Source organism: Melopsittacus undulatus, chromosome 11 (assembly GCF_012275295.1).
Source record: "Melopsittacus undulatus isolate bMelUnd1 chromosome 11, bMelUnd1.mat.Z, whole genome shotgun sequence".
NCBI lineage: Eukaryota > Metazoa > Chordata > Aves > Psittaciformes > Psittaculidae > Melopsittacus > Melopsittacus undulatus.
The window spans coordinates 19,162,211-19,176,318 of NC_047537.1; the positions used below are offsets into that span (position 1 = coordinate 19,162,211).

General features: G+C 39.3%; 1 protein-coding gene across 1 annotated transcript in view; it reads right to left on the reverse strand.

The window, feature by feature from the left end:
• Nucleotides 1-3,384: 3,384 nt before the first annotated feature.
• CA10 (carbonic anhydrase 10) overlaps nt 3,385-14,108 on the reverse strand; it is a 194,152-nt gene continuing 183,428 nt past the window's right edge. Inside the window, exons 8-10 of the mRNA XM_034067969.1 lie at nt 7,865-8,019; nt 5,434-5,608; nt 3,385-4,607 (exon numbers count right to left, since the gene is read on the reverse strand). Coding sequence (XP_033923860.1) covers nt 4,585-4,607; nt 5,434-5,608; nt 7,865-8,019 — 353 coding nt within the window. The 3' untranslated portion in view covers nt 3,385-4,584. The remainder of the gene's footprint in view (nt 4,608-5,433; nt 5,609-7,864; nt 8,020-14,108) is intronic.

The window sequence follows — 14,108 nt, forward strand, 5'->3', positions numbered from 1 at the left end:
ATTTGCAGCTGTAACTTTTCTCCCTTTGGATTTACATTTGACTCTTTGCTCCCCTCCAGGGTGGGAGCATCTACCTAAATTCATAAACTGTGTATATTTTTCTTTCTATTTTTCTAATACTTCTAAGGAAGTTTTGCTCTATTTAAATAATAAGGGTTATTTTCCTGTCCTTGGAAGACTTATTATCCCATCTTTCATTTTCTCTGCTGAGTATGTGTTTGACACATCTTTAGTTATTAGAATAGAAGCCTGACACTAGGAAACAGCGAATGTTTGCCTGCATTAGTTTCACATTATAAATGGTTCTTGTTCTCTACCGTGCAAGCAGGCTCCTTGAATAATTTTACGGTATGCTGGTGAGAGCTGCAGTAAGCCATTTGTTAATAAATCAGCATTTCTTGCAGCAAACTCTCTCTGCTTGTCAGCTGCTAGAGCTAGGGAATAAAATCTAATAAAAAAATCAAAACATGGTGCAGTTATGGCTGAGTTCCCTGAAAAATATGTGTTGTTTTGAGTATAGGAACCAAACAGCTGGGATTTTTTGGGTAGTCTCCAGTACTAGAGCTTTGAGATGTACAGCAGAACATGCAAAATGTCTTCTTGCTGCGTTTCTGCTATTTGCAATAAGATATGCTGACCAGTTACACTTCTCCTGACAGTTCTTTCTGATTAACTTAAAGGAAAAAATAAGCTACTGTACTTTGAATACTACTTGAAGCAGAGGCTTTTGCAGTACTCTAAGTTTTGCTTTTCTCTTGCTTTTTGTCATCAAATGAGCTCAGTAACTTTGGTACCTGGTTTGATATCATAGTCTTAACTGTGATAGCACAAGATCAAATCTGAGCATTTCCTCCCAGTTTTAGGTTCTTATGTCTCTTATCATTATGGCATGGCAACCTGGTGTCCTGGGTTCAGCAGTAGCAGTCATTTTTTTCTCCTTCTTGGTAGCTGGTGCAGTGCTGTGTTTTGACTTTCGGCCTGGGAACGGCGCTGATAGCACCGATGTTTGTAGTTCCTGCTCAAATGTTTATTCTGATCAAGGACTTTGTGAGTCTTATGCCCTGCCAGGAAGGAGGGGAGGCTGGGAGGAAGCAGAGGCAGGACACCCGATCCGAACTAGCCAAAGAGGTATCCTGTACCAGAGCACATCATGCCTGGGGAGGTAACTGGGAGTTCACCGGAAGGGCTCTCACTTGCTCTCTTCCGGGTTGGGCTTGTTTCGGTGGGTGGTATCGTATTCTATCCTCTTGTTTATTTCCTCTATCATTATTTTTATTGGTGGTAGCAGCAGTGGTTTGTGTTATACCTTAGTTACTGGACTGCTCTTATCTCAACCCATGGGAGTTACATTCTTTCAATTCTCCTCCCCATCCCTCCGGGAGCTGGGAAGGGGGGGTGGGGGTAGGGGGTGAGAGAGAGACTGTAGTTGGGTTTTAAACCACAACACCTGGTCCTGCCTGTTCATTACTGAGCATTGTGAGGTTTATATTCCCTGCCAGGCAGCTCATGTCTGCACTGAGCCTTATCACAAGCAAAGAATCTCATTCATGATCTGAATGGCTTGGGCAGGGGGGTGTTATTGAGGCCACAAATTCAACTCTTTCTACAAAGTACTGAGCTCCATGTGCAATCAGACTTGTGGTGAGCACTGTGGACACAAAGCACTAAGATTGGAGGGATTACACTGTGCACGTGTTGCTGTACTACATAGACTTGCTATACAGGACATTGTGCCAGCTGCTCAATACTGAGGCTTTATCTTTTTGCTTAAAGGCTTTGTGATAAGGCGTGGCTTGCTTTGGATGCTCAGTGTCTCTTGACACAGATACATGTACCTGATCTGAAAAACTGGAGCTAGATGTCTAGATTTGAGCTGTGAGGAACGTGCAAGATATTTAATTCTAAGTTTTAGTTTGGTCTATTTCTCTTGTAATCTGTTATTAAAGAACCCCCTAAACAAATCATGGTGAGATGGTATCGATTAGTTTACAAAAAAGAGTTGGAAATATATTTGCAGTGTCTCATAATTGCTTCATTTCTCTATTTGTAGGGCTTCTGTATTGCAGCCTCACCTAATCCAAAGCACAGCGTGACTCCTTCCTTGAACTGGTCCCTCCTATCATATCTCTCCCTCCTCTTAAATCCCTTCAATCAGCTTTCAGTAAAATAGAAAATAGGTTTTATTACTTATTTTAAAGTTTTATAATGGAGGCCTGGCTTATCTTCCCTACCTTCTGCCACTGACAAACTTGGATCAACAACTGACAGGTTTGTCCAAAAATATAGATTGAAATATTATGCGTTTTATGCTCTCAGGAACTTTCCATACTTAATCCTAGGAGAAGCTTCAAAAACCCCAAACCACCCAAACAAGCAACAGAAAGAATCCGAACACCATAAGCTTAGAAGTTATAGATTGCTATGGCAACTCAAAAATACTAAGCGTGTGACTTGTGTTGTTTTTCAGTTTTTATCAGCTTGGTAAATCTGTGGTGATGATTTTGCTTTATTTCAGCTGCACTATTTGACAATATTAATCCACAGTGTAACACTCAGGGTGCCATTTCTGTGCTTGTGTGGTGGATTTTTCAGATTAAGCTGGTATGTGGAAGTCATTTGAAAATCTCCAAATGAAATAACTGAGGGATCAGGTATTATTCGTGCTAATAGCATCCTGGGCCATGGTCATCAGCCCAGAACCCTGCTACAAACAGTGTAATCGCTATGTGTCAGCCTATCCTTGCCAGCCTCCGCTCTTTCACTAGTGTTTTCTCTGCAGCTTTCACTGGGCAATTGAACTGCTAATGACAGCTTCAGGTTCCATGTTTCCATCCACATCCATGTACCTACTTTGAAAGCCTCCTTGATGCTATCTCATGCATATTTTCACTGTGCTGATATCTTTTCACGTGCCAGATGAGGCCACACAAGTTGCGGTCTTCCCAAACTGCTGTCTGCAGCATAGAATCATAGAGTAGTTAGGGTTGGAAAGGATCTTAAGATCATCTAGTTCCAACCCCCCTGCCATGGGCAGGGACACAGAGTTTGCTGTCTGCTGTCACCTGCACTGTCCTCTTCAGACAGAGATGAAATGACACGTGTGTTATGTTGAAGCTGGTTGACCTGCAATATCTATAACTTCCTTACAGTGGTTCAGTTCCCTTTCACTTCTTGTAATGCCTGGTTTTCTGTTTGGTACACACAAATCATTGGTCAGGCACAGTACTTCACAGCTTCATCTTATTTTCTGTGAACTCCAACATGTTATGTGTTATAAAGCGAGCATCATGAATGGAATAGCATGAGGTCTGCCCCCTCTCCAGATTAAAAAAAAGAAGAAAATAAATCCCTTAATATGCAAGAAGATCCAACATGGGCAATGTGAACTTGTTAAACACATTTATTGAGTTCTTGACAGTAACCGTAACCAAACACAGTGAATGACCATTATAAACAAGAAAAAAGGCATTCGCTTTTACTTGGTCAGCTCCTGCTTTATCTGTAAAGAAAAGATGTCCCTTTCCACCACCAATTTTCCGGATTGAGTTGGTTTGTCCTGATAATGGATTCAGCAGGGCCTGGCAATTTTAAACTGAGATAGGTTTCAAATGCTTTCTGCTTCTGAGCCCAGCTCCTGTTAATGAGGGACCATAAAGTGGAGTTAAAGTTATACTGGCTTTGAGTGCATTTCCAATGGCCATTAACTCACTTAAATTGGCTGCAAACAAATAAATCCAGTAAAAAAATAAAAGGGGGAAATAAAAAAAGAAAAAAATACTACAACAAATAATGCAGCCACAAATAGTAGAGGCTTATTATGTGAGAAAGGAACAGAATAAATCATAGCAAGTTTACTAAATGAATTTGTTAAACACATTTATTGAGTTGTTAATAGTAACCAACACAATGTATGACCTGTTGTAAAATGAGAAACAGAAAATGGCTCAATTCTGATTTTGGCAAATCCTACTACAGATATGTGACAGAGGGAAATAGTTCCGTTTCCTTTATATTCTGCAGTGATATATTTACAATACTTATCTCTGCCCCTTTTGAAATGAAATTAACAGAAAGTTCATAACCCAGAAATAAGTTTCCTCTACAGGCGTCTTGTTCTGTCTTGTCAGTATCCATTAATGATAGTGAAATGAGAGCTTCCAAGGATTACTTGGCACACAGAACACAACTCCACTTTGATGCTGTACCGAGCCACCTTTTTTCTTTCTTTTTTTTTTAATCTTTTTTTTTTTTTTAATTTGAGGGAGGGGGGAAAGAGGAAGAATTTCCTATGTACAAAGGCTGCAAAGTCTTTCTTTGTGAAGCTAAATTAGTTCAGGAAAATTGTAATCACATTTACTGTAATACTGTCTTTTTTTTTTTTTTTTTTTTTTTTACTTTTTTTATTTGCCACCGATCATATGAATGAATTTTGAGTTGAGTTCTCAGCATGGCAGCTCTTTTCCTACAGCACGTTAGCAGTGCTGTCCGAACCCAAAGACAGTGAGGTTGGGTGCATTCTAGATTATGTCAATTCACAGTAGTAGCATTCCACTGAGGTTATGGGTTCTGCCTGCTCTGTCTTTCTTACTTGAGGAGCCATTCATTTACTGAAAGAGAAACAAAACAAAACCAATTATGCTTTATCAAATAGGGAACTGGTTGGATTTAACACTGTATTAGGCACTTTAAATGTCTTGAAAAAGCCAGGAGGTTGTTTCCTCCTCTTTCTGGAAAAAAATTAACTCTGTTTCTTTGAAGTTTTACAACTCAGTCATCAGCCTTGTTGCTGAATATGTGCTTTATCTTCCACCGTTCAGTAGTACTCCTTTTTACCTGTAATCTTATTGATAAGAAAGCACTTTTACACCATTATTGCAGGTAATAGAACTGTGTAGGCATAGGCTAAAATAGACATAAGACACATCACAGCTCAGCTGCAAGCCCAGGCTGTGGCAGTTTAGGACTCACCAGCAAGTGTCTGTGTTTTGGCTTATAATACCCATTGAATAATACAACACTTTGCAATTTGGGTGTTTGTTATGGTGGTGCACCCCCAAAGTGAAATTTATTCTTTTGTTTGTGACCTTCAAGATTAACTCAGCCCCTTTTTTCTTTCCAAGGTAAAAGTTAAATGTACTTGGTAAAGTGAAAAGACTTTAAAATGAGGTTAGAAAACTGAAGGCCTGTCCTGTCTCCTTTTAAAAAAACATTAGATGTTCCAAACTGTGTTTTGTCATGCTTTTCCTGCATGTTTCTGGGCAAGTTTCCTCGTCCACTTCAAATATGTAATGTTTGATTCATACCATTAGTCCATACCATTAGATCTGGAGTTTCATCTGTTTTTATTTGTATGTATTACTACATTCTTGTCTTTCTCAAAGAAAAGAGCTCAGTGTAAGCATAGAAAGGATTATTCTGCAGGTTAGAACATACCTCTATACTGTAGTTTCTGTGCTCTATTGTTTGGACAATCTTTTCCCTGTAAACTAAAGTTGATATTGGTTCGGATACATCGATTGTTGAGAGGCTGGACTGGTCTGAAATTGTCGCTCATGCTCAGAAATATCTGTGATGGTTGATTCTGGCTTAGCAGTCGTAAAGAATGCATCTATACAAAATACAGAACAAGGATATTTAGTGCTGGGCTTTCCTGTAAGTAAACAACATACAACACCATTAAACAGACTTAATAAATGAAGGTAAAATGGAATTTCAGTGGTTTGTAATAAGAGGTGGGTTGAAAGAATTAACTTGATGTAAAACCATTCCTTCTGTGGTCCTGTTTCTGAGCCCCCTTTTAAACCAAAGTAACTACTTGTGTGTGAAGCAAATGAAAATGGTATGAGGTGTCCTTGGCTGATCAGGGAACAAATGGAATCCCCAGTACTGGATGTCAGCAACTGGTGCAGAAAAAATGAACTTAATGAATAACAAGAGCTAATTTCCTAAGTTTTACAGCTATCAGTGTAGCTTTCAGTTGAGATGCCACAGGTTTGGATGATGGTACTCAAGAACCAGGTAGAGGCAGTCAGGATGGAAAGGATAACTGACAGCCATGCTGTTGAAGTCATGAAATTAATGATGTAAAAAGTGAAATCCTCTCTCCATTGACAGGTCTGTCTTGATACTGTCTGTGCTGTGTCTATAATGTTCTGATGGTAGACTCTGGCCTTCTGTTGAGATGGTTTTACAGATCAGCTGAGAGGGAATTGCTGAATCATCCAGGATTGTCAGTGTGCCCAGCAGTGCCTCGATGAAAATTACAAGCAGACAGCACTGGTTCTTAGGATGACTATGCAGCTGTGCTGAAAGCATGTTAACTAGTTCAAGTTAACCAAAACCTTCCTAACCTTGTATAGGAAATTGGAGAGAGGAAAATAAAAAGCTGTGGTTTGTAAATCAGAAACCTTCAAAATATTTTGGTTTAAAAAGATAGCATTTTTCATATCAGTGTACAATTAAAGAGGTCTTGTGGCATTTAATGCTTAAATGGGAAACTCCAGTAGCTGGGATTTACATACCAGCTTCCATGGACAACCTCAGCTGTGCATTACTTTTTCAGTCTGAGCACACAACGTAATTAGTAAGTGATCCACGAAATCAATTTGCAGCAGTAATAATGGAGGATGTAACTAACCAGTAAAGTGTGACCAGGAGTAAGTATCATGAGATTCTAACTCGTAGGTACTAGGATAGATGTTAGAAATATTCTAATTCTTGATTTGTACTTTAATGTTGTAACTAAAAATGTAGCTTGCAGGAAAATATTTGGGTCCCCTGCTTGATAAGTTCAGAATGTACAGCATGCCTGTGATCAGCTGTGTCATTCTCCCAAATGACCCATTTAGAAAGGAAACACAGTGCTTTCTCTATGTCAAGACAAAATTGGGCAGAAGGAATATCACAAAGCTAAAACATCTCTAAGGCTTTTTAAAATCATCTTATTTACAATGTCAACATGATTTTAAACCCCAAAGTAATATTCAGGATTGTTTTATCATTCCTCGTTTCATTTTTGGGCCAGATTGCTTCTGCTTCATGCCTGGGACAGGCAGATGGTAGTTCAAGTATTCCTTTGGTATTCTAGTTCAGCTCACAGCTCTGTAGGCAGTTCACTGATGGAAGCTCTGGAGAAGACTGAGGTTGGTGTTAAATTTGTTGTTTTCTGATGTTAGGCCTTGGACTGCAAGGAAGTCACACAGAAATGTCATCTCTACCACTTTTCCACTGGTGTGTGAAGGACACTGGTGTGTCCTCAGCAGCATTAATTTTGACTATGAAATGGATAGTGGTTTCTTTTGCATAATTTATCCTGTTCCTTTCTAATAGAGGCTTCAATCTGTCAAGCTGATTTTTCTGAAGATATTTGCAATATCTGTCCTGTCATCTTATTCTATTCCAGAAAACACTACCTGATCTATTTTCAAGAAGACCCCATATGTTGGATCTGTGTCCCATTACTGTCTGGTATTAAGATGGCTACAAGTGTCATTCACAATTTGTCTGTTTCTTTCTCACCTAAAAATGGCCTTTGTCATGCTTAATAACCCCAGTTATTTTTGTACAATGCTGTTATACTTGTTTTAGAATCCTCATGTGTTTATTCACAGAATCATAGAATAATTTAGTTTGGAAGAGGCTGCTGGAGACCATTTGGTTCAAACCCTCACTGAAAGCAGGTCCCACCTCGAAGTGTGTGTGTGTGTATTTTGGCAAGAAACTCTTCAGTGCTTTTGCAAACCATATAAATTTCAGGCAGAGGTTTAATAAATGGTTGAATCTAATTTTGCATGTAAAGCCACAAGTATTTATCTTTATTCTTTTGTAGCTATACTAGATTGAGTAACTTTTAAATTATACTTACCTGCATCCTTGTTATGTAGACAGGTTTGTTCATTATTATCCAGCTTGCCGTTTCATAGCAGGGTGGAATTGTCATTGACCCATCATACGTAATGAAACTAGAAGTCTCTGGATAAAGTTCCTCAATATTAAGCCCCTGTAGTAAGTATGCATCATCTGGAGGATGAGGAAGGAAAACACCTGAGATAAAACAGTAGCTTCACAAAAAAATATCCCACCCTTTTAGTGTATGGTCCTTACCCCTGAACATTATCATGAGTTTTCCTGAAATGTGAGGTGTACTGAATGTACATTTCTGAATGCTCCAGCAGTTTGGACAGGGACAACTAACATGAATTCATTAATCCTTGAGTTGAGTTTTACTCTTAGATGCCCGTACACACCTTCGGTGAGTTTAGCACAAACATTTGCAGTGAAACTCTGAATCCTGTTTAAGAACTGGAGTTAAAAGCTGCTTGAAGTTGCTGTTATTTAGATGGAGCAGTCTTTGGAGAATGTGGACTTATCATATTTTGGAGTGATTAACAACTTTTGCTCAACAAAGCCTTGGGAAGGCCAAAGTATTAAAACTTAACTGCCCTTCTACCACAGGAGGAAGTTAAGGTTAATGCATGGTAATAAAGCTGCTCAGTGAAGCTTGCTGGCTTTCATGTGCACAGTGGGGGTGGATGCAGTGCAAACTCCTTCAGAATGAGAAAATCGGGGTGGAAGAGTATGCTGGAAAGCAACTTACAATGGTCTTGCTTTTGGAATTAATGAGCTATCCTTTTGCATCAGAATTTGCTCTGTGGGCATGTACCCAAATATAATGAGATATAACTATATCTTTCAAAATGCATCAAAGTTCCTCAGTCTTTCCTACTCTTTGTGCACCATTTCCCTGGTGTAATGCTGGCCCTACAATATTTCTGGCAGTGCTGTCAAAACTGGAGCTCAAATTTTCCTGCCAAATCTTAGGCTGTAGGAGTTACTTAATAGGAAATACACACACCCTTCTTATATGCTACTGCTGTCATGTATCTTGGAGAAAGCTGGGCCGTTTGTGAGCTGTAATGGGAAAACTCTTCACATGCTTTCACTTGCATATAATGTTTTCAGTACGGATCATCTGCAGAGTGAGTGCTAAAATGTGGGCAAGGAAGAATGCATACTTAGGTGTGTTTCCCCTCTCAATACACAAGATGAATTGGCATTGACTGTAATTGAAGGCAAGGAAGATAGTGCAAAGAAACCAGAGGATATTCCTTGGACTAAAGTAAAATGTTGTAAATGCATCTTTTATGTCAGTGTCGAGAATTCAGGCATTTCAGTTGCATTCTGTTTTTCATGTACCATTTGCTGTAAGTTTAAAAAGTTGTTTTTTTTCTATATTTTTGTTTTTAGTCCTTCAAAGCTAATGTTACCTTTTGTTTTGATGTAGTGTAGTCAACATGATCTAGGTGTCTGGGGTAGCAATATTAGTGGCTAAAGCATAATTGAAGTGTAACATTCACATCACATTGACCAGTGCCTTACAGTTATTTCATATTTTAAATGTTATCGTACAGAATATAATGTAGGCATGTCCTTTCATGTTTGTTAGAAATGCAGCCTTCTGCCATGTTCCTACACTTCAAGCCAGGGTAATTGCCATGCATATAGCTGGTTCCTCAAGCAGAGGGGAAAGTACTATTATTGTCTCGTAGGTGGCTGACTGTCACCTCTTTTATCATGCTCAGCCTTCACTGGTCCTGGGGTACGGAGTCTTTCTAAAGCCGCAATTTTGCACTTCATCTGCAAAACCATTGCCCTAATATTAGAGTCCAAACGTTGTTACATTTTAACAGCTAGAGCAGACTGACTACACCTGTGTCCTATTCATTAAAACATATTTGTAGTGCAGCAGTAATCTTGCTAGGATTACATGAGAAAAGAATGAATGCATTTTTTTGAAGCCAATGCCTGTTTCCAATGAGTCATCACACATTTTTTTCCTTTCCCACATGAACATCCTGTTCATTATTTATGAACCATGGAGAGTGGTGTGTTAGCTCCAAATGGCATGGAGTCAGTCAGAATAGATACTTTCAACCTCTAAGGACTGAATCTGCTTTCACATCTGTACTGAGTCTGGCTGGGCTAAAATGATTTAAATAAGGTGGAAGTTACCTTGAAATGTTTACTAGGAGATGGAAAGCTAACTACAGATTAATACAGATGAGGGATATTGATGAGATATATATCATATTTTGTGTGTACCACATTATAGTTGACTAATTTGTATTCAGAACAGTGCATGGTTTATTACAATAGGACAACTTATCAAATGGAAGATTACAGATACAGATTTACTGCTGGCATTAGTGGAGGCAATCATGGGGGTTTGGAGTTGCCTCAATTGCTTTAATAGACAATGTAATTCATTGTTCTGACTCTAACTTTTGTCTGTGGATTTACAGTCTTTAGTAATTCCCAGATCATAATGCTCCAGGAATAGAATATGGCATGTAACAGTGTGGGACAGGGACCTACTTATTCAGACAAGCCTGACATATGTCAGTGCTCTTAAGCTCAGGAGAAATGTTCTCAGCCTTACTGAGCTTCAGATTAACTGCTTAAGTTACCTTGCTTGCATATTAAGGACCTACAAAATGGGTGAGCACCTCCCCCACCAGCACCCAGCAGTGAAATGTCTCCAAACCTGGTTCATTGTCTCTGTCCTCACTTGGAATATGTTTAAGGAGAGACAGTGAATTAAAATCTCAGTTGTGATTAATGGGAAAATAGAGGAAAGCATCACTTCTGGGAAAGGGGAAAATAGTAGTGAATGAAGTAATAAAAGAGTTAGGTCAAGTAAAAGCAGTATTTTTTTCATGCCTTTATATGAGTTATATTCCCATGGAAAGTCAGATGACTCCATGAGAATGACCTGAGAAAAGACTACAGAATAAGCATTCAGTTATCAACATTTTTTCCCATGAACAGCTGTTTCCCTTTCCCGACATCTTGATAACGGTTTCCCATTCTGGAACTGAAACAGAACTGGTGGGTTTGCACTAATATTAGGCTGCAACACTTTTATGTCTTGTCTTACATTTATTGTAAGTATATAGTTCAAAACGGCCAAAGTTTCTACATGTGATCTCTTGCCAGTAAGAAACTTCCTTTAATGAACCCATTTAGCCTTTACTATATTCTCATCCTCATTCCCTTCTACAGCCCATGTTCTGTTTATCTTGATCCACTGGTGCCTTAGGGTGATTTCTGAACTCATAAACTCTATAAAAATTAGATTTCATATTCATTTAAATAAAGGCTGTGACTCTGAAAACTTTCCTAGCAAATGATGGGAATCCTCTTCCTTTATCACTAGATTTGTAACAGGCACATGGGGTCTCCTCTCACATTAAAGTCTATGTACATTCTCTTTAAACCAGTAGTATTTATAAGGAATACCTTATCTACTGAATGAAGGAAGGTCTGTTTGATTTTGAAGTTCCTAACCTGATAATCCAAAAGAGGAAAGCACAGCTGTAACCACATTAGAGGTACAGGGTAAGGAATGTAGAGATCCTCGGATTTTTAATGCTGAAACAGAGTTTCTCCATTTCCCAGCCTTCACGAGTCACTTAGAGCCGGGCTGACTGAGGCTCAGTTCAAATACCTGAGGTCAATCCCTTTGGGCTCGGTTTGAGACTGCTATGCTCTTACTGCTTGTGACAGGACCTGCAGGAGCTCAGCCCTTCTGAGACCCCTTCTCCCTGTAACATGAACCTTGAGAAATTAATAGTCTCTTTCCAGAAACCTGAATCTTAACCTTTTTAAGGATAATATCTTAAAGCTGGAGTATTTTATTCCCTTGTTCATTATTTGTAAACCAGCTAAAGACTGAATTTGAGGAAACCCAGGATTTTACAGCTCTTCTGCCTAGCTGAACATGTGGCTTTATTCTGGTGGAGAATGGCAAGGCTGAATTTTTATATGGAATTTTGAGAATCTACCATGTCACTTCTTTCCAATGTTAAGCAAACACTGGGTGAAAGCTAACGTAGTGTAACTTTTGTGAAAGAAAACTAACTTATCCCCTCAAATGTATTAAAGAGGAATATTAAAGCAGTTTTTCTTTAGGGATATTCACATGGCTTCTGAGTAAAGCCTGTTTGAAAGAATGTTTGTTTCAAATAGTTCACAGTATATTGTTTGGGCTGTGATAACAAAATATAATAAGCATTTAAAATCGGCTTAAAAATTCCTTGGGGTCCACTTCAGTGTAGCCCTTAATATCCAAGAGTAAAATTTCCCCTTTTAATGCATTTTGCTCATGGAAATTTCATGCAACAGCATAGATAGCTCTTAGTTTTGTTGCTGCTCTTTAAAAGAAGTACTTCAGTTATGCTACTAACTGTCCTGACTCTAAAACTATGCTCCACTTCACGATTTGCTCCATGCTCCCATTGAGCACATTGTGACTGGTCATTTTGTCAGCAGCCTGCTGAGTATTGATTTCAGGATAGGACCCCTAAAGCACAAGCTAGAAAGCTCCAGCTGCTAAAGACAAGCTAGAATTCCTTGTAACTGAAGAGGTAGGATTAGTTTTCAGCGATGATGCTATAATCCATCACGCAAGACAACTGCAAAATTACTTCCAATAATGCTTTCACTTTCCCAATTTACACAAAAAATTCTCGTTCAGTACTTGTTACTACAGTAAGTAACACAGTGCCCTGTGGAATATGATGTGCATTGTGTCTATAAAGGATTTCATTATAACAGATAAGCTTGTTGGTGATAATAGTGGTTAAAAATTAAAATGGATCTGTTGATCATTGGTTTTTGCAGCCTATGTTATGAATTCATCTTCATACAAAAATTCATTTAGTGAACCTGAACTTAGGTGTGATTGGAATTGCATTTTCCTTCAAGGAGGCAAAATATTCAAGGAAGGGTTGTAGGGTGTTGTCATCTCCAGAGGAGGAGAGCCCGCTCTTAAGTGCAGTGTACACACAGAATATCCTGTATAAGGGAAGGTGTTCTTGCCCACTGACGTAGGTGAGGGTTGCATGCTCGCTCATGCAACAAGGGAAAGATGCTGCTGGTGCCTTCCCACCCTCTGGAGTGGCATCCCTAATCATAGCACATCTCCTCTGCTCTTAGCCAGCCCAATCTGTCCTTTCTTCTGCTGGCCACCAGCCATTGTAGCATAGAGGGCCACGGAGTACAAAAAGAGGCTGAGATACTCCTGTAAATGCATGAGATAGGGCTGATGTGATGGGAAAAATGCGGCAAGACTCTTCTCTTATTCAGCATGCGAGACCTGACAGGTCTGTGTGTGTGTCCGTGGGGAAAAGCAGCTTCCTCAGTGATACAGTCGGAGATCTGGCTGGTCCCTAGACAGAAGCCAGGAATATGTAGTTTGGGAGTGAAAGAGCCTGTAAAAGCACATACAGCCTGAATGACAGTTTCCTGACTCCAGGATGCCGCAGCAGCACTGGTAGGCAGGAAGCTTATACAAAATAGTATTACTGTGTTTTTGCAAGGCATTGAGTCAGGCAGTCTAAAAATTGGGTTATTCTCAGCTGCTTTCATGCAGAGAACAAGACAGTTCATACAGATAGAACAACCTGGAGAAAATGTTCTGAAGGGAACTCTCTGCCTCCTTCCTCTCTACAGCTATCATGGAGGATAGATTTCTATCATAATAGAGGCCTCTAACTTGGACCAAAGATATAACAAGATTTGTTAACTGTAAGGTGAAATTAGAGAAACCTCAGTAGGAAGAAAGGTGTGTGTTATAGGAAAGTATAAATATCTACTTCAGAATGGGGCTGGGTTGGCTCTGTTCAAATTCTGGATTTAAGAAAGACTCAAAATCTTTCTAGTGCTCTCTTGTTCAAGAATTAGTGGGTAAGTTCTCTGCTTTCAATTTCCATTGTTCTCAGATCTACACTTTTTACAATCCTGGCTTTGCAGGAAGGGAAGGGGAAAGATGGAATCCATGAAAAGCAGTCAGAGTATGTACTTTAGGGATCTTTCCAAACTGTTCCGTCATAAACCTGAAGTTCAGTGAGTTTAGTTGAAGTTAAATGGATATTTGAGATCTCTGGGGTTTCAGATGCAAAGTCTTCTATATAACACTATGTTGTTGTAGGGTATATAGTACAATTTACTGCATTCAGAGAGGTAAACTGAGGCAAACCCTAGCAGACTTGTGAAGGAAACCCTGGAGTCCTGACAAGCAGTCTCATTCCAGTGAGCATGAACAAGTG